This window comes from Phoxinus phoxinus (genome assembly GCF_949152265.1).
Source record: "Phoxinus phoxinus genome assembly, chromosome: 10".
NCBI lineage: Eukaryota > Metazoa > Chordata > Actinopteri > Cypriniformes > Leuciscidae > Phoxinus > Phoxinus phoxinus.
Genome location: NC_136885.1, coordinates 31,008,320 through 31,034,996, shown reverse-complemented (window position 1 = coordinate 31,034,996; position 26,677 = coordinate 31,008,320). Strand labels below are relative to the sequence as shown.

At 36.8% G+C, this 26,677-nt stretch overlaps 3 protein-coding genes across 7 annotated transcripts; all 3 read left to right on the top strand.

Moving 5' to 3' along the window:
- Positions 1-123: 123 nt before the first annotated feature.
- Positions 124-12,799, top strand: gapdhs (glyceraldehyde-3-phosphate dehydrogenase, spermatogenic). The gene is made up of 11 exons (XM_079624691.1): positions 124-352; positions 7,131-7,190; positions 7,786-7,882; positions 9,222-9,328; positions 9,828-9,918; positions 10,011-10,129; positions 10,270-10,351; positions 11,346-11,497; positions 11,579-11,741; positions 11,851-11,948; positions 12,404-12,799. The coding sequence occupies exons 2-11, from the start codon at positions 7,162-7,164 to the stop codon at positions 12,471-12,473; spliced, it is 1,008 nt and encodes a 335-aa protein (XP_079480817.1). The 5' UTR covers positions 124-352; positions 7,131-7,161; the 3' UTR covers positions 12,474-12,799.
- A 1,307-nt stretch (positions 12,800-14,106) lies between these two features.
- Positions 14,107-21,994, top strand: tmem147 (transmembrane protein 147). The gene is made up of 8 exons (XM_079624637.1): positions 14,107-14,452; positions 14,820-14,920; positions 15,323-15,392; positions 15,472-15,537; positions 17,806-17,942; positions 18,122-18,206; positions 18,422-18,543; positions 19,852-21,994. Exons 2-8 carry the CDS (start codon positions 14,844-14,846, stop codon positions 19,970-19,972), a joined length of 678 nt encoding a protein of 225 aa, XP_079480763.1. The 5' UTR covers positions 14,107-14,452; positions 14,820-14,843; the 3' UTR covers positions 19,973-21,994.
- Positions 21,995-22,002: 8 nt separating this feature from the next.
- sult2st3 (sulfotransferase family 2, cytosolic sulfotransferase 3) lies at positions 22,003-26,677 on the top strand. Of its 5 annotated transcripts, none has more exons than XM_079624634.1 (7): positions 22,003-22,121; positions 23,469-23,658; positions 24,045-24,253; positions 25,025-25,151; positions 25,669-25,763; positions 25,845-26,025; positions 26,167-26,677. In XM_079624634.1, exons 2-7 carry the CDS (start codon positions 23,520-23,522, stop codon positions 26,280-26,282), a joined length of 867 nt encoding a protein of 288 aa, XP_079480760.1. In that variant the 5' UTR covers positions 22,003-22,121; positions 23,469-23,519; the 3' UTR covers positions 26,283-26,677. The 5 variants fall into 5 exon arrangements, with proteins under 5 accessions (XP_079480760.1, XP_079480758.1, XP_079480761.1 ...); XM_079624632.1 differs by lacking the exon at positions 22,003-22,121 and adding an exon at positions 22,382-22,486 and having other exon boundaries at positions 23,446-23,658; XM_079624635.1 differs by lacking the exon at positions 22,003-22,121 and adding an exon at positions 22,454-22,486.

Genomic DNA, 26,677 nt, shown 5'->3' with positions numbered 1-26,677 from the left:
GAAAACGTCAATTAAATGGCTAATGTATGTCATCTTGTGAAAGTAACATCATGTGATGGTCAGATAATGCAATTCTGCATGGAGCATGCAATTGTTTACCGTTTTATTTCGCATGCATGCTATGTATCCGCTCTATGTCCTTGTATGGTGTCGTCTTACCCAGACTTCCATTAGCATTTCCATAGCATTCGTGATGGATAGCTCGTATACGCTTCTTTAAAATTATTATACTAACACGACGTGACGTCAGATTGCCATGGCAACCATCCCTGGTGGCACGTGACTGGTATAAAATGGTGCGGCATTACGCGGAAACTGAGCAGAAGCCGCAGCAGCATCATCACTGAAGGAGGTGAGTTCTTCCTCATAGATATACATCATTACTGGGTCGAATAATTTGATTGTGAAATGACTTACACTTTTTCAACTTTTTCTAGATGACGTTTAGCTTTTCAGGATGTTGTTTACTGCGTTTGGGGCTTGTACGAAAGCGGTTATATAATCCTTCAGTATCTGCGTGATGCACGAATATAGGGAGGCCGTAGGCGTGGTTCATTCATACATTTCATCCGACATTATGCACATATTCCAGAATTCTATTACAAAATATAAAAAATAAATTTCATTCATATGCAATTTTAGGATCTTTTGTAGCAAATAAATGTTGAAGAATGAAGCAGCGTGACGTGCCTTGAGCTCGCAATGGTCTCATTGCGTCATCGTTCCAGAATGTACCATCTGCTAAAGATGCTGCGAAATAGGGGGAGAAATATCATTTAATTCGTTTTTTTCTTCTCGAAACGCGACTGTGTCGTTCGAGCGCATTTTTGGAGATCTTATTTTTGAGTCAAGAGTTAGTTAAATTTATTCAACATACTGATATTGACAAATAATGAATGAAGATGGAAACGCACTCCCCCCATTTTTAACATAAAAGTAACTGTTTGCGCTCTAATGCATATAAAAGCAGATAAACAGAAATGATGTCCGACCCAAAGGACATCACTCGCATCATGAAGGTTACATGAGCCGTCAAGGTCAAATATGATATAACGCCTTGCGATTAATCAACATGTCTTTCTCATAACAGTGGCGTTGTGAATGCTTTATACGAGAATATAAGTATGCCAGGGCTTTTACCAGTATTTTAATGTAAATTTGGACACGACACAGTTGACACGGTGTGAATCATGGGAGATTTTCTCCCTCATGTACGTGACTGGAGTCGTGTTTCGATGCTGCAGTCAGTGGCGTACATGACTCAGATCTGAAAACATATCATGAGCAATACTGAACTTCACTTTTGACTTTTATAGTAATTTCCTGCACATACTCTGATGAATAAAACACATTAAACCAGCCTATGGTGGTTTGCTAGTTTTAGCTGGTTTAAGATGATTTCCCAGCTGTTAAACCAACCAATAGACCCATCTGACTAGGTTTAGACTAGTTCAAGATGTGTTTCACACATTTTTTTTTTCACTATTATGCTGTGATAATTTATCATAAATTGTTACTCGTAATGCTCTTGCAATTTGAAGACTGTAGGATGAAATGTATTATGTGTATGCGAGGAAGTGACATGCAGGCGGAGTCTCCATCCCTCCTCCTTATTGACCTTCTGCAGTCTGACTCTGCAGTTGCCATTGGCAACAAGAAGGGCCTTCAGCTGGCAATTTAAGTGTCACTTGTAGTGGATGTTGCCTTATACCAGGCAAATGTGGGTGTTCATACTATGGTGTGAAAAAAAAAAGCCTATCGAATTTTAATCGGGCATTTGATGGACCATTGCGCTGATTTATTCATCATGACATCACAAGTGGCATTGATGTTCACTGGTTTGACACTTGTGTCTGCCTCATCAAAATTGTCCAGATGATGCACAGCTCAGACTAATGTGCAATGAGCAATGATTTAATAATAAAATCTTGATTTGTGCATTGTCATACAATGAATAGTCTAAAATATTTTTAGAAAATGGCATACTGCATATTTAATATTACAGGAATGCGCTACAGACAGTACAGTCATGCAGACTGTGCACTGTTTTTTTTTCCCCCCTCTTGGGTTTTACAAGCTCTAATTAGCACCCTTGGAGTTTACAGTAAAAATACCATTCCCTTCTCAAACATGTCCTAAAACAGAGCCAAGAAGGGGAACAGTGGGTTGCAGTGTGGGGTAATTTAATTTTCTTACATCATACCAATTGCTACTAAAGCCAAATGTGACAATTGGCACACAAATAATGCCCCTAATGTTAGACATTTTATATACTAGACTAGTTAAAGTGCTTATCTGTTCTCTGAAAACATGTTTTCCTCTGCTGCTATTGTCTGGCTGGAATGACACAGCACTTCCTCAGGATGCCTTAGTTATAGGCCCCCATTTACACATAAAAACTGAGACATTTCCCGTCGTTTTGTGCCCTTCGTTTACACGCAAACAGAGATTTCACCTCTGAAAACGATTCTTTCTAAAAACTCAGCCAGAGTGGAGATTTTGGACAACTTAGTTTGCATGTAAACTGAGAAAAACTGAGTTTTAGGCATCCGTCACAGTTTGTGACTATTCTCGGGATTCTGATTGGCTAACATGGTCTTGAGCTTCTCGTTACACTGCCACCTACTGGTTCGGCATGCTGACGGCATATATACACGGGTTCGTGTAAACGAACACTTTTCTGAAAACTGACAGGTGTGCACAATGTTATTTTTGAAAATGCAGAGGGGTGAAATGTCCCAGGAAAACTGTCCTGGTTACACTCGTCGCTGTGTCCTTGTTCTGTCACTCAGGGTGTTTTTGGTCAGAGGAAATAGCCACATGCTGGGTCAGAGTAAATGCTGTCCTCTCGTTTCTAGAAGAGAAGGTGTGGCAGTGTGGTTAGTCAAGACGTGCTTCCTACTACATATGGAGATTGAGCAATCCAGTCAAATAGAGAAAAAATTATTCTAGAGAGACTAAAACAACATAATAAAATACACTTTTATTTAAAGACATAAATAAACGATGCATTTAATATTGTAATATAATCACAGTAATGACCATAAACAATTATTCAGTCAAATAACGTAGTTTATTGTTGGCCTTTTATGGTAGGCAAGAGCATTATGGGTACTTTAGTTCTACACCATGAATTCAGCAATTAAATGATTGGAGAAGTCCGGCATACACTACCAGAAAGTTTGTTTCACTGAAAGATCGAGTTGTGACATATTGATTAAAAATTACAAGGTAATGGAAAAAAAAATTTAAACATGATAAATCATTCCCAATAACGGTGCATTCACACGGGGGCGTCGACGTTTGACGGAGGGTGTGTCTGAAGGGTGGTGCTGACGCAACTGACAACAGCCAATAACATTACTTTTCCGTTGTTGCATGAACGCAATTGGCTAGCATCTGCACTAAGGTATTTGCATAGGCGTTCTAATTGGCTGATGTCTGTGTTGGTGATTCTACCGCAAGCAACACCAGTGATGCGACACAACTGAACCCACAAGTCAGTTCGGCAACACATGACATCACCCATTCAAAGTAAATAAGAAACGTTAACAACACAGACGCTCTATGTTAGAGAGAGGGTGAATTTCTATTTCATGCCAACTTATATCTCAAACTTATCTTTGTCTAATTGATTTATACATTTTTCTATGTTGAAAATAAATGGGATATTTACTTGATCTGGTGATGTGTGTGCATAGGGTATTTATCCAATCATATTATGGAGCCAAAATTAATAATAATTAGAAAATTTGGATTTAATGTTTAGCATCATGTTACACATGATCAGCGTTGGTAAGACTGAGAGGCTCTAAACAGAACAGTGGGGGATTGAATTTAGGGTCAGTTCAGAGGTGGGTGTGTCATTTGATCCAGGTCTAATTGGAGACAGCAAGCTTTTGGCACGAAACCAGTTCTCAACATTGACTCTGTTCCACTGTTCTTTTTGTCATTCAAGTTTTCTAAAGAGACAAAAGAGGGTTATACTCATCTATTGACAAAAACGCATAGTGACACAATTGGCTGTGAATCAAATGAATCACACAACCAATCACCAAAATCAATCACTAAAATCAAAAATCCAAAGAAAAGAAGTCAGAGAAGAGGAAGGGAAACCAAAGATGCCGACATGGCCATTGTTTTCCTGCACCGAATGACCTTGTCAACCAACGTCATGTGATCAGTCTCTGGAATTTCACCAGATCATTTGACTTTGATTAATTTATTGATGATTTATTAGCTTGACCTCCATTCATGGGTCTAAACGATTAGTTTCTAAACTAAGCAAAAGCCACTTTGTCAAATATTATTTGCAAAAAAAGAAAGAATTTCTTCACAGGCAGCACTTGCATACTAAATGCACCATTTTAACTTAGGCTGAATCTGCTAGTCGGTCTGTCGTTTTTAGTGCAGTGCATCCTGGGAGTCCTTAACCGCATTGAATAGGGGACTTGGATTAGGATTACTCAGGCCGGTCAGGTGCAGTACATGGTTCACACACACATGGGCAGATTAGGAGATTACAGGGATGTCTTCAGTTTCACACAGCCAGATGCAAGGACACTGACTGAGCTTCCTTCTTTCATCACCACTAACATCAGCACATTTCCTGAATATGTAACATTGCCATTGTATTGGAGCTAGTACTTTTCCTATTTTTATTGCTGTAGATGGAGTAGAGACCTAATCTAGATGTGACTATAATACACTGAAAAAATTAATTAATACTAAAATAATTTGAATAATAATTATATATTTTTAAACAGAATTTTATGTAAGCTTTTAAGACGGACATTGGCATCAAAATAAGTCACCCTATTTCTAGATAGACATCAGCCCATGTCTCATTTCACAGTGCCCTTGGCCTGATTTCATCCAGTCTGGCGATGTGGGGCATTGGTTGTGGTGCATTAACTCACATTTGAGTTTAGGGTCAGTGCTCATCTTGTACAGCGAGCGTTACACAAACAAGGAAACGTTAAAAAGCAACTGATTGCTAATTCAAAGGGTGTTTTACACTGAACTGAGTTTGATCCATCTGAGTGAGATGGTTTCAGGCAATTGGCCAGATGTTCACTTTAGGTTGATCGGTCAAGGTGTCGCTTTGATTGGTTTCTGTATTCTGAGCCTGAGGGGGATTTTTCAGTATGCATGGAAAATGACATTGCCGTTGGGAAATGAATTGCTCCGTGCTCGCTTGTGAATGACTTTCCCATGCACTTCTCCTCTAGAAAAGCTGCTGCTGTAGTGTCCATCTCAAGCTCACAACCTCATAATCTCATGGATATTTGTCCCTTTGAATTTAGCAATGAAACTTTACATGCACAGAACATAATTTGAATCAGCATTTTCTTCCACATTCATACTACGCAAAAACGTCAATTTTCCAACGAATGGAATTTAGGATGGATTGATTTTATATCCATTCAAAACCGCAACAGAGTTCATGTGAACCATATCCCACACTGTCTTTTCAAGCAAACCGTGAAGGTCATTTGTGGCCATTTCAATGGTGCACAGAGACAGAAATCAGAAGGGTAGATGAGGTCAAATCAATGGTGTCTGGAAAACCGGTTCATTTGTCTCATTAATGACAGTGTGCATGGTTGTGCACTACTTGTCTTGATGAAAGTATAAACATGTGGACTCAAAACAAACCATAGCTCACTAAAACCCAACAGATCAGACATTGTACATCAACTATCCACATCTATGGGCTTTTAGAGAGCTATATTTTGTCGCCAGTACTCGTATACAGTAGACATAAATCTTAAAATGTCAAACGAAGTGTAATCCCAAATGCATTTCTCTGGAGTTATTTTGTAAACAGGCATATAGTGTTTAAAATACAGCAATAAAGTAAGTCATTAGGATGTTACTTTATGTCTAGCTGTAAAAACAGTGACAGCAGAAATCAACTTATTCTAGGCTAAACATTTCTAAAGTAAAGACGTTAAAACATTTCTAAAGTAAAGACAGATTTCCAGTTTGTGTGAAAAGGCACAACTAAATCAACTGAAAGTCACTTATATTTTTATCTGCATTTAAATTTGTTACCTTTTTTTTCACATCATATGCAAATATATCCATTCCCTGTTGCGTTTAACTCCTCCTTATCCCTTTTTGCTTAACAGGCATTATCCATATATGGCATGGTGTAAACATATTTGGTTCTGGTCCAATTGTCAGGCTCAGATTACATAAGACCCGTCCACACACAATGCCATGCTTTTCACTCTAATAATAGAGAACTGCAAAGGATGTCAGGCATGTGACAACTTGCTGCATTTTGAAACCCACAGTGAAGATTGTTTGGCAATGCATGTACATTCCCCCTTCCACCGCACTGCCAATATTTCAGCAGATTTCTGAACTTCCTGTGTGCATATGAGGAAGTTTAAGGACACATTGTAGAGTGCATGACTTGCCACCCCTTGTTCTGCATGGAAAAGGGAGAATAAAAGACGTGTCAAAACACAATGGACCTTCTGCTCCACCAGGCTAATAAAGTATGCAGGTCCAGTGAGCACGAGGTTTGGAAATTTCCCAGACAGAATGCTAATGGACCTGAAACCAATACAAACTAGAGAATAGTTCAAGCCTCCACCCACCATTCAGAACACCACACTGGCCCAGAGAAAGTTCACGAATCCCACAAGCGTGTTTAGACAGACCACTAAGCTGCTAGTAAGGGTGCGCGGTACACTCCTAAAATGAAGATATAATATGCAAACAGTTTGTCACTGGGATAGTACCCTAAAAAGGACATCTTTGTACCTTTTTTTTTTTACCCCTACTACTTTAAAGGCACTAATATGCATATTTGACTCATAAATAAGGTACAAAGTTTTACAACATATGATTAAAATCTTATATTAAGGTAATAAAATAAAAATTACAAGTAAATCAATATCAGAGTAATGCTATACATCATGAAATAGTTAAATTAGTTCAAGTTATTATTTTATTAAAATACTGTATTATTATCTGGGGAAGTTGATGGGCATAAATCACAAGATAAGACTATTCAAAACGAATGACAATTATGTACCAAACCAGTCTGACAGATAAGTGAAAGTTGATGCTGTTGTTCTAAAAGCCTCCTTTGTTTTTGTCTTCTCTTATTTCAGTTTCAAGACCACAATCCACACTTTTGCAATAATGTCTGAGCTTTGCGTTGGAATCAATGGGTAAGTTCACTGATCTGATCGTTATGACATTTGAAGGCTTTAACATCTGACATTCAACATGACAAAATATGAATCACTAAATGCTCAATTTTGATTGCATTATAATAAATATACTTGGAATTTTCTTTCCAAGCAAGGAAGCTCACTAGATTTAATAATAATAAACAGAGCTAATAATTCTATAAATAGAGATTGTAAAAATGGAGAGAGAGAGAGAGAGAAAGAGAGAGAGCAAATGGCCTGATTCAGAATGATTACAAGGACAGGATTACCCAGGATGAGCTTAAAGTCTCCATCCACTCAACCACACACACACACATCTGCTGTATAGTCATGCAGGCAATGTGTCTTACCAGTCAGATTTCAACTGACAAACATGAATTATTCCTCTTACCTTTCATATGTTGATATATCTAAATAAAGCCATGTAGATATTCCCTTGTTTCTTCTAATGAATTGCACAGTCCTTCAGTGGAATGTTCCATCATGTTTCCTGCGGACAGACAGATGCAGAAGAATCTGTGAAAATAACAGATACAAGACAGATTGTGTGATTATGAAACATCTAAAATAACTCTGCTCTCTCTTTGTGTAGATTTGGCCGTATTGGCCGTCTGGTCCTCAGGGCCTGCCTGCAGAAGGGAATTAAAGTCACCGCCATCAACGACCCCTTCATTGACCTGCAGTACATGGTGAGATTCGCTGAAGCACAAATGATCGGCATTGTGTAAAGCATCAGCCAAGTTAAACAAACATATAGACCTACATGTACCGGTAGTGTTTTTTTCGAGTGAGATTTCAAACATGCAGCTTTTGCAGTGAATTTAATGGTATTTTTCAGCATCTATTCTTAAAGCGACCATGAAATTGGACTTAAGAATATACCTGGTCTGATTGTGCCCATTTTATTGGTGCACAACATTACTTCAAAGAAAAAATATGTAATGTATAACAATATCATAATTATATACAAATTCTAATATATTGATCAAATAATTTCTACCTCTGAAATGACTTCTGAAGGATCACGTGACACTGAAGACTGGAGTATTGATGCTGAAAAACAGTGTTGATCACAAGAATAAATTGACAGTATTAGCAAAAATATGTAAATATTACTAATTTTCTTAAAGGAGAACTCCGGTCAATTTTAACATTGAGCTCAATTTTTAGTAAATTTGGAGTGCTGTCAATACAGAGAACAACGACAAAAATCGGTGTTGCCTACACTGTGTTATCCTCTTTTTAAAATTTGCACCCTATTGACTTGAATGGGGTCTAATTTTAAACCTGCTTTTATTTCTCTTATCATCCTTGATGTGTCATACAAGTGCCCAGCCATGTTGAGTTATTCCTTCAGAGTGAACACGAGTGAATCTGACTGCAGTAGATGTGAAAGATATGAATAAAAATGATGTTATATCAGCCAGCGCACATACCTGTATTTAGTTCCTGTTTTCGGTCGAAGTCCAAAGTAGTCGATTGTCGAGTTCACGCGCGTGATCTAAGTAACTAAACCTATGCGCGTGAACTCGACAATCGACTACTTTGGACTTCGACCGAAAACAGGAACTAAATACAGGTATGTGCGCTGGCTGATATAACATCATTTTTATTCATATCTTTCACATCTACTGCAGTCAGATTCACTCATGTTCACTCTGAAGGAATCACTCAACATGGCTGGCCACTTGTATGACACATCAAGGATGATAAGAGAAATAAAAGCAGGTTTAAAATTAGACCCCATTCAAGTCAATAGGGTGCAAATTTTAAAAAGAGGATAACACAGTGTAGGCAACACCGATTTTTGTCGTTGTTCTCTGTATTGACAGCACTCCAAATTTACTAAAAATTGAGCTCAATGTTAAAATTGACCGGAGTTCTCCTTTAAGTAAATATACATTTTAGGTTATTCTTAGCTCAAAAATAAATTGTTCTTTGTGAGCCCTTACTCTATAAAATGAATCATAATCCAGTAATCTTCAATGACTTCGAAAGTCAAGAAAATTAATAAATCTTGCCCTACAGGTCTACATGTTCAAGTATGACTCCACTCACGGCCGTTACAAGGGAGAAGTGCACCATGAGGATGGAAAACTGATCGTTGATGGTCAGTCCATCTCTGTGTTCCAGTGGTAAGTTTTATTGGTCTTATATAAGGATGTAACTACAACCTTGACACATAGACAGCAAATATGTTGTAGTTCAGAGTAAATACTGTCATATTAGGAAACTTAGGCAATGGACATCATACTGCATAATGGATACTATTAAAAAATATATTATTTACAGAATGGAGTAATGCACCAATAAAAGTTTCAAACATTGCATGTTTAATTCATTGCATAGTCTCTAGTTATCATCTCAGAAAAAAACATGGTTATTTAGCTTATTTAAATAAATTTTAAACAAAATTTGCAGTTGATATGGTATTCATCACACTGGAAGTAGTGCATTATGGGATACAGTACTGTTTCTGCAACTCGTAACTCATGCTTATTTTATGCATACAAAAAATGTTTTGCATCCATACTGCAGAAATAGTACAAGGATATATAGTACAATCGTACAAAGTATGCTATTTCAAGCATATCCTGTAGTGTTGTGCTAATTCTCTGTCTTATTTGCACTTAGCATGAAGCCTGCTGAGATCCCATGGGGTGATGCTGGTGCCCTGTATGTAGTTGAGTCTACCGGAGTCTTCCTCAGCATTGAGAAGGCCTCAGTAAGTCTGCCTTTCTGCAAGATCTGGAATGATAACATATAGCATCAAATGTTATTATAATACTGATATTTTCTGAAATTCGTTCCCCAAAGCTTCACATCCAGGGCGGCGCTAAACGCGTGGTTGTGTCCGCACCATCACCCGATGCTCCCATGTTTGTGATGGGAGTCAACCAAGACAAGTATGACCCCTCCAGTATGACCATTGTCAGGTGAGCAAACCAAGTAGTATGCATGTAAATTAGTTATTTAATGCATGCATGTTTAAGTTAATGACCTCATTTCTGTTTTGGTGCAACATTAGCAAATAACAAAAGTAACAAGTGTGTTTTTCTTGTTGAAAACATCACAGCAATGCATCCTGCACCACTAACTGCTTGGCTCCCCTGGCTAAAGTTATTAATGACAACTTTGGTATTGAGGAGGCCCTCATGGTAAGTTGATGCCTGGCGTGACGTGAGTCCTTTTTTGAGTTGACATATGAAACAGAAGTTGTGATAGTCTTTTCTTCCCTTTTGTGACTTCTATAATCGAGTGAAACGGCATTTTGAATGGGAGGGGAATTTATTCTTATTAAAGATTATGAGGGGATATGAATAAAATAAAATAAACATGTGCATGGACAAAACATTTATAATAAATACTGCAATATTCCATGAAAAACAAGAACTGTCCCTTTTGAGTTCATGGTGATTTTAAAATATATTTTAAAAAATGAGCTGCATGAAAAATTGTCAAACTCATTTTGCATCTATTATGACATTGATTTCTATTTTGACACTTTGCTGCTGCTTAGAAATAAAGGCTAAAAAGCATGACATCAGTGCTTATGGGCAACATAATGTGTAAAATGCACATTTTGGCTTAAAGCCCTGCCTATTCACTTTAAATGTACTTAAAACTTAGCCATTTGTGGTTTAATAATCGCACTAGGACATATTAGGAATTTATTTTGCTTAATTGTTTAGCGTTAGTGTATTTACTCATTACTACCAATCAGAAGTTTGGGATACTGTAAGTCTTTTTTTTCTTTTTCATTAAATTGATCAAAAGTGACAGTAAAGACACTTATAATGTCTTACAAAAGATTTATATTTTTAAGCACAACTGCTTTTAACATTGATAATAGTAGGAAATGTTTCTTGAGCAGCAAATCAGCATATTATAATGATTTCTGAAGGACACTGAAAATTCAGCTTTGCCGTCACAATAATAATTTACATTTTAAAATATATTACAATAGAAAACATTTATTTTAAATTGTAATAATATTTTACAATATTACTGTTTTTACTGTGTTTTTGATCAAATAAATGCAGCCTTGGTGAGCAAAAGAGACTTATTTAAAAAAAAATCTTACTGACCCCAAACTTTTGAACGGTAGTGTATGCGTCTTTCTAATTGTTTCTTTTCTTTACCTCTTCACAGACCACAGTCCATGCCTACACCGCCACACAGAAGACTGTGGATGGGCCCTCTGCCAAGGCCTGGCGCGATGGACGTGGTGCCCACCAGAACATCATCCCTGCTTCTACTGGCGCTGCCAAGGCTGTGGGCAAAGTCATTCCTGACCTTAACGGGTCAGTAGTACAAGAAAGATCAATTGATTGAGTTTGATATCGATTGGAGAAGTTTACCTTCTCTCTTTCTTTATTTTGTAGTAAGCTGACCGGTATGGCGTTCCGTGTGCCAGTCGCCGATGTGTCCGTTGTTGACCTCACCTGCCGCCTCTCAAGACCCGCCAGCTACAATGCCATCAAGGAGTCTGTCAAGAAGGCCGCTCATGGACCAATGAAGGGCATTTTGGGATACACAGAGGATTCAGTAAGTGTTAACAGAAAAAATATTTTAGAATACCACAACTTGCATGAATGTTTTCACATATAATGGACAGAAATGGGTGTTTTGTTCATTCATTTTTGTTTTCTTTTAGGTTGTTTCTTCTGACTTCGTTGGTGACACTCACTCTTCAATCTTTGATGCTGGTGCCGGCATCTCCCTCAATGACAACTTTGTCAAACTTATCTCCTGGTAAGCTCAAAAACAATATAGCCTAAAGATGTAGCTAGGGTTGGGCATAAGCTATATATTGAATAATACATTTACAGTGTTTTTTAGATACATTAAAGTAAAAAAAAAAAAAAAACTTTTTCTTAATTCATGTTATTAATTCTGTGAAAAACATGCCTTGAATATTTTACTGTATTTTATTTTTGCATTAAACATTTTGAATGTATTTCACTACAATGACTGCTAGGTCTAAATTATCATTATTAATATTATTATTATTTGAAGTTGTTTCAAAGAAAATACTGTATGAAAATAGTGAGGTACATTTATTGTCAAATGGCAAAAAACATAATGAGATTTTTAAGATTGCTATTCAAAGCTATTTCTATGAAGTTATAACTTAAGTGTAGCTATATTATATTCCAGTCAGCAGAAAAAGCACTGCTCTAATATTCTTTTATCTTTCTTTCTCACAGGTATGACAATGAATTTGGCTACAGCCACCGTGTTGCTGACCTGTTAGTGTACATGCACTCCAAAGAGTAACTCCCCAAGTTTTGCGACAGCAGAAAGGCCGTACCATTCCTTCTTTCCAACGCACTCAATTCATAGCTGAAGCCATAGTTGACACGCCTTAGCATTCCTGTTCCCACCTACGAGGCGCGTTCGTCTCTGTAGACGTCTGTGTGTGCGTGTTAGTTTCTTTTGACAGTATTTGTGTCAGTGTCGCTCCACAGGCATTGCTGTAGTTGTTGCCATTTTGGGTGTAATCACGTTGTGTTGGTGTAAAGAGAATAACTGATAAAAATGTTACATGAGGCTACTGTAATGCAGTTTAAAAAGAAACTAATTAAACTGTTTGGAAAAACAAATGTGTTCCAGTCATTTTGTCTCTTATAAGGTGTACTTATTTGCCATCATGGTAATAGTTTACTGTATCATAATAATGCATGAATTTCTAAGGCATCTAATTTATCAACATGTTGAAAACCTGTTGCACACAATATTCTACATTTGATTAATAGCTCATACCTTTTAGTAAGTAGAAGTCCTTTTTGTATAATTATAAAAACGTCACCCTTCAGGATGTGGTATGTGTTATTTTGCTGTGAAATCTTACTCTTAATTAAATGTAACAATAACTTTTATATTGTTAGTGATATGTCAAGATGAACATTTACTGGACTGAAGCAAATTAGCTGTACTTGATTATCCATATATATATTAAAATCAAGTCAAATATGATACAGCATGCTTTTGATTAATGTTTATTTGTTCATCTCTCATCATTGTATTTTATTGCATTATATGCTTTGCCTTCCACAATAAAAACAACAGAGCTTTTATCATAAAACATTTAAATATTAACTTAATTAGACATTATTGGGGAGATTTGTAATGTAAATCAATGAGATATATAGTATACCGTAACAGAACACTTCCTTAAAATGCACTGTATATCACTTTACAGGGCTTGACATTCACTTTTTTGCTCACTAGCCTAATGTCAAGCCACAAACGATATGTGCATTTTAAGTCTGTTATACTAAAGCTCATTGATTTACATTACAAGCTATCTGAATTTCTTCTTGTTTTGCCATATAGCAACTGCGCCAAATTGCACATTTGTACTCAGTTGGGGTTCTAAAGTAAGGTGTCCCTCATTATGAGCTCCATATTCTCACATATCATACTATATTATGAGCCTTATAAACCTGATACATAATATATAAATCATAAAACACCTTTTACAAAATGTATTTTACAGATTTAAAATACTAATTGCGTATTTTAAAAATAAAAACGCCATAACTGTTTTCTGTGAAATCGTCCTCCAAGGGGGCGCGTGCATGACGTCTCAGAGAGCTCTCTGTAGACTACAAATCAACTAAACAACATGGGTAGGCAATGGAATAAAGCCTAAAAACTATATAAATATAAAATTAAATAGGCAGACACTAACGCATTCCCTTTTACTGCTCCACAAATAAATAAATATAGCTGATTTGGGGGAATCAAGAAAATAAGCCTTATGAATTTTAGTTCATCGTTTATGGTGTTCAGTTAACATATATTCGTAATTAAATCCTGTCTTTTTCTCTTCTTGTGAACGAGATTGTTTCACGGTCTGAAGAACGCATAGGAAATGTATAACGTTACATATGTCTGAATCAGAGCCGTTAATGGTCTGAATGATCGTGTTCGTTGTAACGTTAGATGTGCGATTTCGATACACGGCTTCATCAAGCTTCAAAACCTTTACGAATCTTTTGTTTTGGTGAAACCTCCAAAACATTTGGTATTATGTCCACTACAGTAGACAAAGGTCTATTCCTGTGTCCCAGGAGGATATTGAATGAAACCTAGCAATTTTAATAGTTCTGTGTCACGCTAGTTGCTATTTGCTGTAGAATGAGTAGCGGAACTACAGTAAGATAGAGAGCGCATCCGCTCGGACATTTAACAGTGATGCACAGGAGGATTATTTGACCTGCGCCTGTCATTCTAAAATCGCGATTTTGTTGGTAAGAAAATCTAATAATCTTTTAACTGATTGATGGCAGAGATATTAAATTAGATCTAGAAACAAATACTTTTATAAAAAAAGTTTTACTTTAATTATATATCGAGTATTTTCTCACGATATGAGCACGCTGTCTGAGGACGATGTAGTAGATGTGGAGCTTTAACATGTTGACGGTTTAATGCACCATTTAATATCAACATATAAATCGATGTAATACATATATAACTTTATATATACTGTAATTTGTGTAGATACAATTATGCACTTGTCATACCAGGCATATTCGCATTATTAAAACATATCATAAACGTGTTTTTAGTTATGATTTGGAATAAATCTGGTGTGTTTTTTTCATATATGAACAGGATCTGAGGAGGAAAATATCCACCATGACGCTCTTTCATTTCGGAAACTGTTTTTCCTTGGCCTATTTTCCATATTTCATTACTTACAAATGTAGTGGATTGTAAGTATTTAAACGGGGTTTAATATATATAAAATGTATGGCTACATACCATATATATATATATATATATATATATATATATATATATATATATATATATATATGGTATATATATATATGCTACAGTATGTATTATTTAAGACGTGATGTTTGTTTTATATGCTGAAGTAAGTGTACACAGTGTAATCTTCTTATGTCATGTGCCATATGCCAAACTAATGTGTTCAATATGAGACTTCCTTGTTCCTTCCACATGTTTGCAAATGTAACATTGTGATTCTTCTTACTGTACAATCATTCAACTATTTTCAGCTGTTGATGATGGATGTTACAAAGATCAAAAAATGTATTTCTAGCTGTGGTCACGGTTCTTCTAATCTTCGCACTTTGTTTTTTCGGCAGATCGGAATATAACGCATTTTGGAGATGTGTCCAAGCAGGTGCTACATACCTCTTCGTGCAGCTGTGCAAGGTGATTGAGTCTGTTGGTCCTCACAAAGATGTTTTCGTAAAAGAGAATGTTATCTATAAATTTGTGATATCGCTTTCAGATGATGTTTCTTGCCACATTTTTCCCCACCTGGGAGGGAGGAGCTGGTGTGTATGATTTTGTTGGGGTAAGGTGAATTCCCCACTCTTCATTAATTTTGAAGATTTTCATTATGCATTTTTCTACAGACAATTATTAGTCTAAACAGAGGGCTTTGAATCAAAATATCCCAAATTGTATAGATAGTTTGTTTAAAAGAAAAAAGTTTTTTTTATCATTTACTCACCCTCGTGCCATCCCGATGCATATGAGTTACTTTCTTCAGATAAACACAAAGGAAGATTTTTTTTTTAAAGAAAATAATCGATCACTGTCAGTCCATATAATGCAACTGAATGGCTGCTGCTTAGTTGACGCTTGGAAAAACTACACACAGTGATAGTGACGGTAATTGATACGACCCTAGTGGGTATATCAATGTTGCGAAACGATAGATGTGTACAAGAAAATGACTTTAACTATAAATCATTGCTGCAGGTCTACTGTCATATGTGTGTTCATGAGAGGGATTTTGTGACACGTGAATTACGAGCAAGAAGTTACGCAGAAGCACAGAGGACCGACACTTGTGCCGCTCGTATGAGTAGACCGGAAGTAATGATTTATAGTTAAAAAATAATAGTATTTTTCTCACACCTATTGTTTCGCTTCATAAGCATTTGTTTCATCCACTGGGGTCGTATGGATTACCATCACGATCGCTGCGTGTGTGAAGTGTCATCCGAGTGGCAACCATTCAATGGCATTATATGGATACGTAGAGACAGATTATTTTCCCAAAATTTTTTCGTTTGTGTTTTTCTGAAGAAAGAAAGTCATATGCATCGGGAATGGCATTAGCTATGTTTCCATCCACCTTTTTTATGCACATTTTGGGAAATCGCATAAAAAACGCTGGATGGAAACACTAAGATGCACTTAAATTCTAAAAATGCACATTTATGCGCTCATTTGAGTCGGATACATTTTTTATCCGATGAGAAAACATGCACATAATCTATGATATAAACACATTTACTGAATTAATTATTTGATGTGCTTCAAAAAAGATATGTATAACTGGACCAACCAGCAGACCGATCTCTTGCACAGCGTCTGAAATGCTGATTTGGTCATTCTGAAATGCAGTATCCACCTCAGAAAGCACGATAACATGACCGTGTTTATTGTGTCTCGTCTGCACAATCTGAGGAGTAATATATATATATATATATATATATGCAAAAATTATTATATACAGTCAGTGGCTTCTTCTACTGCATCAACGTATCGTCAGGTTATCAGGAAGTGATGATTTTGTTCTCTTCGACCCCCTGGATGGAAAAGGTGCTTTATTCGCAAATGTTTTGTGCAATATTCCAATTTTCCGCATAGGTTCGCAACTTTGGATGGAAACATAGCTATTGAGGTTGAGTAAATGAGAAAGTGTTAATTTTTGGGTGACCTATCCCTGTAAGGCAGAGGTCTTCAACCCTTCTCCTAGGGACCCACTGTCGTGCAAAGTTTAGCTCCAACCCTGATCAAAAACTCTGAACTAGCTGGAAATAAAACTTGCAGGACAGTGGGTCTCCAGGAACAGTGTTGAAGACCTCTGCTTTAAAGCCTGGAACGCACCACGCCGACGAACTAGCGCTGATAAAAGCCGACTGTGTTGTCACCTCGCGTCGGGGTAAAGCTGCGCTTGAACCACGAGAGAACTACAGCCGACTGTCAGCTAGAATGCGCGTTCTGCGCCTGCGTGTAAATGTGACAACCGTCTATTTCTGCAGATATATTCGTCATTCAAAAAGGGAAACCCGACGCTGCAGATACACAAACCGTAAACAAAGGCTGCAGATACACAAACCATAAACTTACGGTTTTAATATCAATCCTGCTACACACTTTCTTTATTCCACTCCGCTCATGTTGATATTGAAATATTCACCAAGGAACATTCAGGTTAGAGGACATAACATTAGAACAGCCTTCTATCTGTGCTGTTTTGACTTCTTTGCTCGCTGTTTTGCTCTTAATCTCGTGCCCTGACTGGTTTAGTAAGCTGAACAGCCAATCAGAGTTCCCTCTTTCACCGATTCAACATGTCAAAACGGCCGAAACAAATCCGACGAGGATCAATTTCAGCCGACGGTGCGGAACACACTGAGGACACTTAGTCGGCCGACGCACAAAAACTAGCTTCTCACCAAGCCCGTCGGCTTGGTGTGTTCCAAGGCTTAAGGCTTTGCTTTTGCAATTTGTTCATGTGTTGTGAACTGACAGTACAAATAATCCATGTTTATCATATAGTCATCAGACTTCTCTAACTCCATTCATTTTGTCCTGTTAACCCCAGGAGTTCATGAAGGCCACAGTGGACATGGCCGATCTTCTAGGTCTTCATCTGGTTATGTCTAAGAATGCTGGGAAGGGCGAGTATAAGATCATGGTGGCGGCTATGGGCTGGGCCACAGCGGAGCTCATCATGTCAAGGTATTCTGTTCGTCCTGACAGAGATCATGGCAATTCTTCACCTGCACAAACCAATAGAAATTAATGTATATGTTTTAGTTGTGCATTTTTGTTTAGTTATAAAACATGAGCTTGTAGTCCCAAGTTATAGAAATGATCAGTACCGTAAAAAACAGTTTTTGTCTGGCTGTTCTAAACAGGTGTATACCGTTATGGGTGGGAGCTCGTGGCATTGAGTTTGACTGGAAATACATCCAGATGAGCTTTGATTCAAACATCAGTCTGGTAAGATATGGTCTTACTTTGGTTTTGTTTGCTTGCATCACAAAGTCTGCATCACACTTTTTTTATTGTAACAGGTTCTCTTCTTATTGTTCTGTAATATTGTAACATTAAATGTGATTTATTTTATTTTTTGTCAGTGGGACAATTTCTTGTCAGTTTTTCTCGCTTATGTTACTTTATCCTATGCCTGAACTTATTTTTTAAAATCATATCAGGTACACTATATTGCCATGGCGGCAGTAGTATGGATGTTCACTCGATACGACCTCCCCAAAAGCTTCCGTCTCCCTGTCACCGTCCTGCTGGGATTGTGTGTTTATAAGGGATTTCTAATGGAGTGAGTATCACAGTAATACATTTATTTTTGGCACAGTTTTTAAACTAAGGTATTATAACAGAGCTGTCATAAAGCAGCATTTCGTCAGTACTTCTTAGTGCCACATATTTTTAATGTGGCAAGTTTCTAGTGAACAATGTTTAAATATTTTAAGTGGATAATATTAGTGCTTATTTTTCCAAATTTAATCATTGTGCTGCTTTACTCTGGCAGATTATAAGTGGTAAACAGTTGTTCATCCTATCTACTGTACATTAGATTTTTACAATGCTTAATTTCATAATGAATAGTTCCAAACAATACAGATTCACAATATCAGTTATAATATCCATTTTTTGGTCATAACATATAAAGTGATTCTCAGTCATTTTCACTGTTGGACAGCATTTCTTTGTAAGTCTATTTATTTTTAAAATTAGGGATTATTTTGCGCAAACGAACACATGCAAAATCTGAGATAAAATGAATAGATTTTGTTTTCCACTCCAGATGTAAACATTTCGAAATAATATATACATTTTTAAATGTAAGATTAACATGACAGTAATTTAAACGTAGCTTTTGTAAATATATCGAGCAAAACATTAAATGTGCCAAAATAAATAATCAGCTAGTCTCGCAAATCCCTATTTAAAACCTACATTAATCTACAAAGATCAAAGCTGAGTCAATTTAATATTATTTAATAATATTTTTTTTATTTTGTGTTTGTATTTAATGTTAATTTAAAAGGTGCTTATTGTATATTATAGAGTTTCTGCTGTGGTTTAAGACTAATGCACTTGTTTGTTCTTCCTCCAGATGGCACTGTTGCCATAATTTTGATTTAATTTGCTTTAGCAACTGGCTGTTCGGAATTAATACTAGCTTACTACTTACTGAATAGTCAATACTGCACAGTATGCCATGTACACTGTCTACTATTTTCTAAAAAATAGTGTCTGAAACAGAACACATTACAGAGAAAAACAATATTATGCTGTATTATTGTAATACTACTTTCTCATTTTGCATGTGAGCAACATGCAGTTATTTCATATTTTCAGTTTTGTTTGAAAATATAAAAATAGTTATGTTTATGACATTAAAAATGTCAAGTACACCGTTCCAGACACTGTGAGAAAAGAGGTGATTTGCTATGTATATTTTGAGAAAATGTAATGCAAACATATTGTAGGAGACCTTCAAAACAACATGAGGAACTTTTAAAATGGCATAATAGGGACACTTAAAAAAAATTTAATGATCTAAAAAAAAATCTTGTCATACTCTGTGAGGTTTTACTGCACGTTTGTGTCTCTCCTCCAGGCTGTTCGTACATGTCTTCCTCCTGGGCAGCTGGACGGCTCTCCTCGTGAAGGCCTTGCTCACCGGTGCCATCTCCCTCTGTTCACTCTTCCTGTTCGTCACACTCGTCCACAGCAACTAATCGCTTTGTGTACTGTACAGTGCCACCACACACGGGGCATTTCAAGTATTTAAAGAGCAACTCCACATTCCTACATTGAACTTTTGTATCTGCCTCAATGAGACTGTGATAGTATAACTTTTATTAGTGAACACGTTTTTACATAACTCAATTAACTAAATAAACATATGCTTTCATTATGAAGGAATGCTTGGAGGATTTTGGGAAAGAAACCTGTTATGGTGAAACTTACCTTCTTAATCACAAACTAATTTATAAATAAAGACCGGATGGGACAAAAATCCTTTGCAGTTTTTGTATGATTGAATTTAGTTGTCATAAAATATCATGTATGAAATATTCTCTGAGCAAACCAAACCCAGCATTGATAAAGAACTAAATATGTTAAAGCATTGACTACAAAAATGTTAATTGGTACACTTGACAATGAAGTATGATTTGTTAACTTTTATTGTGATTTGATCTGTTAACTACAATGAACAATACTTCTACAGCATTTATTAATCTTTGTCAATATCAACATTTCCTAATACATTGGGTTTAACTATGGGTTTTGATGAATCATAAGAAGAAGAAAATAATCCAAATCATAATGAATGGGGAGAGGCCGGGGTTTTCAAATTGGGGGCCGCCAGGGAAGAAAGTAAAGTTCCAACTTGCAGCAAGTTGGAAGAAAAAAAAAAGATTAAAAAAATTAAAATATTTTTATTATGAGTATTGTTATGAAATAGCATTATAATAATGTGTTGCATGTCCTATATGAACAATATAATTTTAATGCTAATCTTTTAGAGATGCACCGATTGATCGGCTGGTGACCGGAATTGGACGATTTTCACGTGATCAGTCTGACATTTCAGTCTGACATTTTATGCCGGTCAAATCAAATGACTCGAGCGCCGCATGATTAACATTGAGCAACATTCGCATCACACGTGCACACGGAACGCACATGTAGGAAACCTCGTGAATTACGCGCCATAAGTAGCGCGTGAGTCAAGCAGGAGCGTCGCGGGAGCAGCAGTGAAGCAAAGTGAAAGCACACTTTTGATGGACAAAATAAATATGATTTCACACAAAAAGTGCCTAAAATGGACATAATTTGTGTGTTTTAACAAGAACTGGAGTAGGCTATGTCAGAAAATAAAAGGAAGGCTCAAAAAAATGTTTTTATAGAAAATGCACCCATTTTAACTTGTTTTTATTATTCAGTTTGGGTTAAAGTATATATGGTGTTTTATTAAAAAAATATATATAGAAAATAAATATTTGTGTGTGCTGTAAAGTGGTTAGAAAAAATGAAATCGGAAAATCTATGAAAAAATGGAATCGGCCTATAAAATTTTAATCGGTGCATCTCTATAATCTTTCTGATTGGCTGGTATCAAACACCATCACATAATCTGATGTTCACCTAGATGTTTTATTTATTTATTTCTACATTTGCCGTGGTATTGTTGTCGATGGGTTCAATAACACATCCTGCAAAAGGTGGGCCTTGGCCAGAACCTAGTGGTATTTGGGGGGCCTTGTCATGGAAAAGTTTGGGAGCCCCTGGCTTAGTACACAGTTTTTGATGTATCTCTTGAAAAATACTACTGATGATGTTCATAGCCATACTGACTGTGAAAATTAAGTGAAATATCCAATAGATTTGGCTATTTTCAGATTTTAAGTTAGTGTATTTTTCAATCTCCAGAACTGCCTGCTAATTGATTAAAAATCCTTTTTTAAAAAGACTAGTGGATGCATACAATCAAGTGGTTTTAAACCTGTGCATTCTCTTATTTTGTTTTCCTCATAGAAAGTTGGCTATGGTAACTTGAACCTGTTGTCCCCCATAGGTGGGCGGAGCCTTCTTATCTATTTAGCAAGTTACTCTTTACCGGCAACAATAACAGTCATGTACTAACAAACCAGTTCTGTCGGTTTAAAATCCAGGAGCAGTGTTTTTACTCTCTGTAAGCACACCTGAGCGCGATTTGTGAAAAGACTTGAATAAAGAGCGATTTGTGAAGAGTTTCCCTCTTGGATTACAGGTCACTCTCTCACATGCATCACATTACCTGTACAGTCGAGACTCTTTATCAGATTGCTGACTCAATGCTGCTGTTAAACAATCACACTCGTCACATGAGATCATCTAAGGGCAGGTTTATTTAAACTGTCTTTTAAAGTTTTCGTCCTTCAAACTCTTTGAAACATTATTTGATTCTTTTGATTTGTCCTTCGACGGTTTGTTACATGGCAACAATGTTTTCTTTTAAAGGGGGGGTAAAATACTTAGTTTCAGTCAATCTCATGTTAATCTTGAGTACCTATAGAGTAATAGTGCGTCCTTCATATCTCCAAAAAGTCTTTAGTTTCATCATATTTATAAAATAAAAATACAGCTTTCCGATTCTATCCGGAAAAAGCCGAGGTCCTTGATTCTGGGCGTGGGCGGAGCTATAGAGTCAAGCGGGAGCAGCTTGAGCCAGCAGTAACACTGGGTTCTTTGGGAAGCTGAACAAGGTAAACTTTCCCTCACATCCCAAAACACACTTTTTTGGAGACATTCTTGACATCAACCATTCCTATTTAGCGCTGCAGATGATGATTTCCGGTAGTAACGCGTCGATGAGCGCGGTCTTTCTCTCCTCTGGTCGACGTGTGCGTGAACGCGCTTTTCCGAGAGCAATGCTCATATAAGGAGTTCCACTCTGGTCTACGTCATTAGATCTACGATAGAAAAAAACCAGCCGAAACGTGTTGCAACCCGGAAGTATGATTTTCAGCACAGAAATTCTCTGTTATTCGTTCAAAATAACTTTTCAAACTTTGGCCATTATTAGCATGAGAATCCATCTCTTTAACACTGTAAACAACTCTGAATATATGAAACACCATTGTACCCCCCCTTTAAATGTTTTCCCGTCTTCCTTTTGGACTCTTTTTCTTTTCAACTTTATTTCTCAAATGTTCTTTCTTGCTCTCTTCTAACGGTTTGTACTTTCTCCTTCATTTAAAAAAAAAAATCTCATGGTTTTTTAATATAATTTTTTTTAATGCAATATATTTCCCTGAAGTAGCCTATCACGCAAATACCTATGCATAGTAATCATAGAGTATATATAACGATTTTTGCATGTATCATGGTTTGCTTGTTCTTTCTTTCCATATAAAAGACTTTATATGCAGCTATCTTTTTTTCCTTTCAGTTTTGTGCACATAAAATCCTCCTTTGTATGTGTACTTGGACCCAAGTAACCTTTTCCCCAAACTCTCCTGTGAATGTCAGCAGCAAATATTCAGCTCCCTGTTGAGTTAATGAATGCTCTCACCGTCTCTCTCTCTCTCTCTCTCTCTCTCTCTCTCTCTCTCTCTCTCTCTCTCTCTCTCTCTCTCTCTCTCTCTCTCTCTCTCTCTCTCTCACACACACACTCACACACACTCTCACTCTCTCTTGTTCACTCTCTCTCCTCCCTTGCAAGCTCAAGTGAATTTGAATTCACAGAGAACACGGTGAACAAAACGTCCTTGTTTTCCAAAGTCCGGTCAGCAGAGGATGGCGGACAGCGATTTGTATCGGCTTTACCATGGTCTCATGCTGCCTAAGATTGCTCACACAGATGAAAGTCTCAACTACCTCCAGAATTTTCAAGTTAAAGATGACGATATCTTTGCTGTAACCTATCCTAAATCTGGTAAGTTCAACTCTTGTTTTCAATGGATAATGTTTATTTCTCCTCTTATGCATTCAGCAACACGTCTTAATCTACTTGCGCAGTTTGCTAAACAAATCAACATCTTTAAATTGTGCAGCAGTTAAACGATGCAGAAACCACAAAGAGCAATGAGTTCAATTCCTTGTGAACTTCAATGCAATGTAATTTGCTTTGGGTGATGTAATGTGCAGTCTCCTCAGACTGCACATCACTCCACCAACTCTATTATCAGCATTGAGATGTATATACTGAACATCAGGCTAATGCATTCTCTTGTGCAAATGTTATGGAGAGATATTTTGAGTTTGAGTTTCCTAAATCAAATGCAAGTATACAATCAGTGCATCCCTGCCTGTGTTTTTCAGGTACCACATGGATACAGGAAATTCTTCCCCCACTCCTGAATGGAGGAGACCTGACCTCAGTGCAAACCATCCCCAACTGGGAGAGGGTTCCGTGGCTGGAGGAAAACCAGGCTCCACTGGTTCTCGATAAATTCCCTTCACCGCGAGCCATCGTCTCCCACATGCCTTGTCATTTGATGCCTTCCTCCTTTTTCAACTCCAAGGCCAAGGTATAGAACATCAGGACAGCCACATCTAAGTCACTCTATAGATTCTTTCTGATGATACTAGTCTTTTTTGTTTGTTTTTGTGACCCTTCGTGAATTTTGAGATGAAAATAAAAGGTAATATCTGTGCATGCATGATGTGATATTTAGCATTCACCAGAGATGACCACTACATTGCTCACCACAATAGTGTTTAAAAATATATTATTTTTGTGCTATAATGTGCATTGTTGCCACATATAGTGTAAACTAAAAATTATGATCAAGGCAAGTTTATTTATATAGCACATTTCATAAGAATAATTAAAACAGTTTAGAATAAAAAATAAAATAAAATACAGAACAAACAGTCGGACGAACAGTGGCACAGTAGCTCATTCATTAAATGCAAAGCTAAACAGATGTTTTTTGAGTCTGGATTTGAACGTGACAGTAGGAGCACACCTGATCAGACCTAAGAGTCAACCCCTAAACTGAGCTTATAAATGTAAACAATCCCCATAATTGTGATTTGAAATAAATAACACAACAGTTAAACCTATTATCAAATCTATTATCACAGAGTATGATATTGTTATCATTTACAGCAATTGCGCGTGTTATGACACAAAATGACCTTGCCTGCATTGGTTTCACTGTATAATTCTCAATACATTATGGCATCATAAGGAATCAGTGGCAATATCCTTGCATTTTCATATCCAGAAACACGTCCGTCCGGCCAGTCAATCAGTTGCATGTGTCTAATCATGATATATTTTCTTTCCTCTTCAGGTAATCTACGTTGCTCGGAATCCTAAAGATGTTCTAGTCTCATCTTTCCACTTTCATAAAATGGCAACTTTCCTTGAAGACCCTGGAACATTGGAAGAATTCACAGACAAATTCCTGTCAGGAAAAGGTGAGGGATTCAAGTATACACTAACATTAAAAAAATTTAGCTCGTTAATAAAAACATTTTTTTTTTAAACAGTCTCTTATGAAGAAGTCGCTCACCGATGCTGCATTTATTTGATTAAAAACAGTAATATTGTGAAATATTATTATATTTTATATTTTAATCTATTTAAAAATGTAATTTATTCCTGTGATGCAAAGCTGAATTTACAGCATCATTACTCCAGCTCTCAGTGTCACATGATCCTTCAGAAATAATCATTCTAATATGCTGATCTGCTGCACAAGAAACATTTCTGATTATTATTTCAATGTTGAAAACAGTTCTATCCTGATTATTATTGACTAGTTCTTGAACATTGGTGTGTTTATATATATTGATTTACCTGCTTTAAAATCACTATTGAAGCATATCTATTTCTGTATTTTACAGTAATCATACATGTATGAATGACATACGGTATGAATGAATGGAGTGTGTCATAAATATTGCAATAATTGATTTGCAATTGCTTGCACAGTTCTTTTCGGGAAGTGGACTGACCATGTGAAAAGTTGGCGAAACCCTGAGCTCGGGGACAGGATTCTGTACATCACCTATGAAGAAATGCTTCAGGTAAAGTGAAGGGAAAGTATTTCTCCTTCAGGTATCAGAGAGAATGAGTAACTTGCAGCTCTTTGTTTTTTGTAATTAAAGGACCTCCGTGAAATCGTGGAGCGGATTTTAAACTTTCTCGGTCGGGAGCTCAGCGCAGACGCTCTGGATCGTGTGGTCAATAACGGCACTTTCAAAAATATGAAAACAAACAACATGTCAAACTACTCTCTGGTGCCAGATGTCGTTTTGGACAAGAAGAAGTCCAACTTCCTCAGAAAAGGTACAAGCATTTAAACAGTACTGACTCATTTTTAAAACACTGAAAGCTTTTAAAAGATGTACAGTTTTAATAATAAACGTACTTGTTCAGTTGGTTGATCCCATTTATGTTTTTGACTGAAACCATTCTGTTTTTTTAAAGGTATCGCTGGAGACTGGAAGAATCACTTCAGCCCTGAACTTGATGCCAAATTCACAGCTGTAATTCAGGAGGAAATGAAAGGAAGTAATATCAGATTCCCATGGGATGAGAAATGAGCGAATCTCTTGTAATGGCATCTCAGTGCACATCAAAATAAACAGTCATAGTTGCAACGTGTGATCGTTTACTTGACTTGGTTTCTATGTTGTTTATTCGAGTTTAAGGTTTCGTTCCCCATCAGGCAGCACAGCGTGAAAGAGTTCTTGCAGCAACGTCCTCTGGTGTCTCGAAGATCTGTTGGGATTGCTTAAGATGATAAGTTGTTAAAGTCTAAGACAGTTAAACCAGCGTTGGTCTTTACAACATAACGGCGGCGAGGATGCAACATCCTGACATCTGTTTGTTTGCATTGCGTCACTGGGTGAAGTTGCAAGCACTAACACTGTGAAATGTAGTTAGTTGCATTTAGATTTAATTCATGTATTGCTGCAAAATAATAAAATGTATCTTT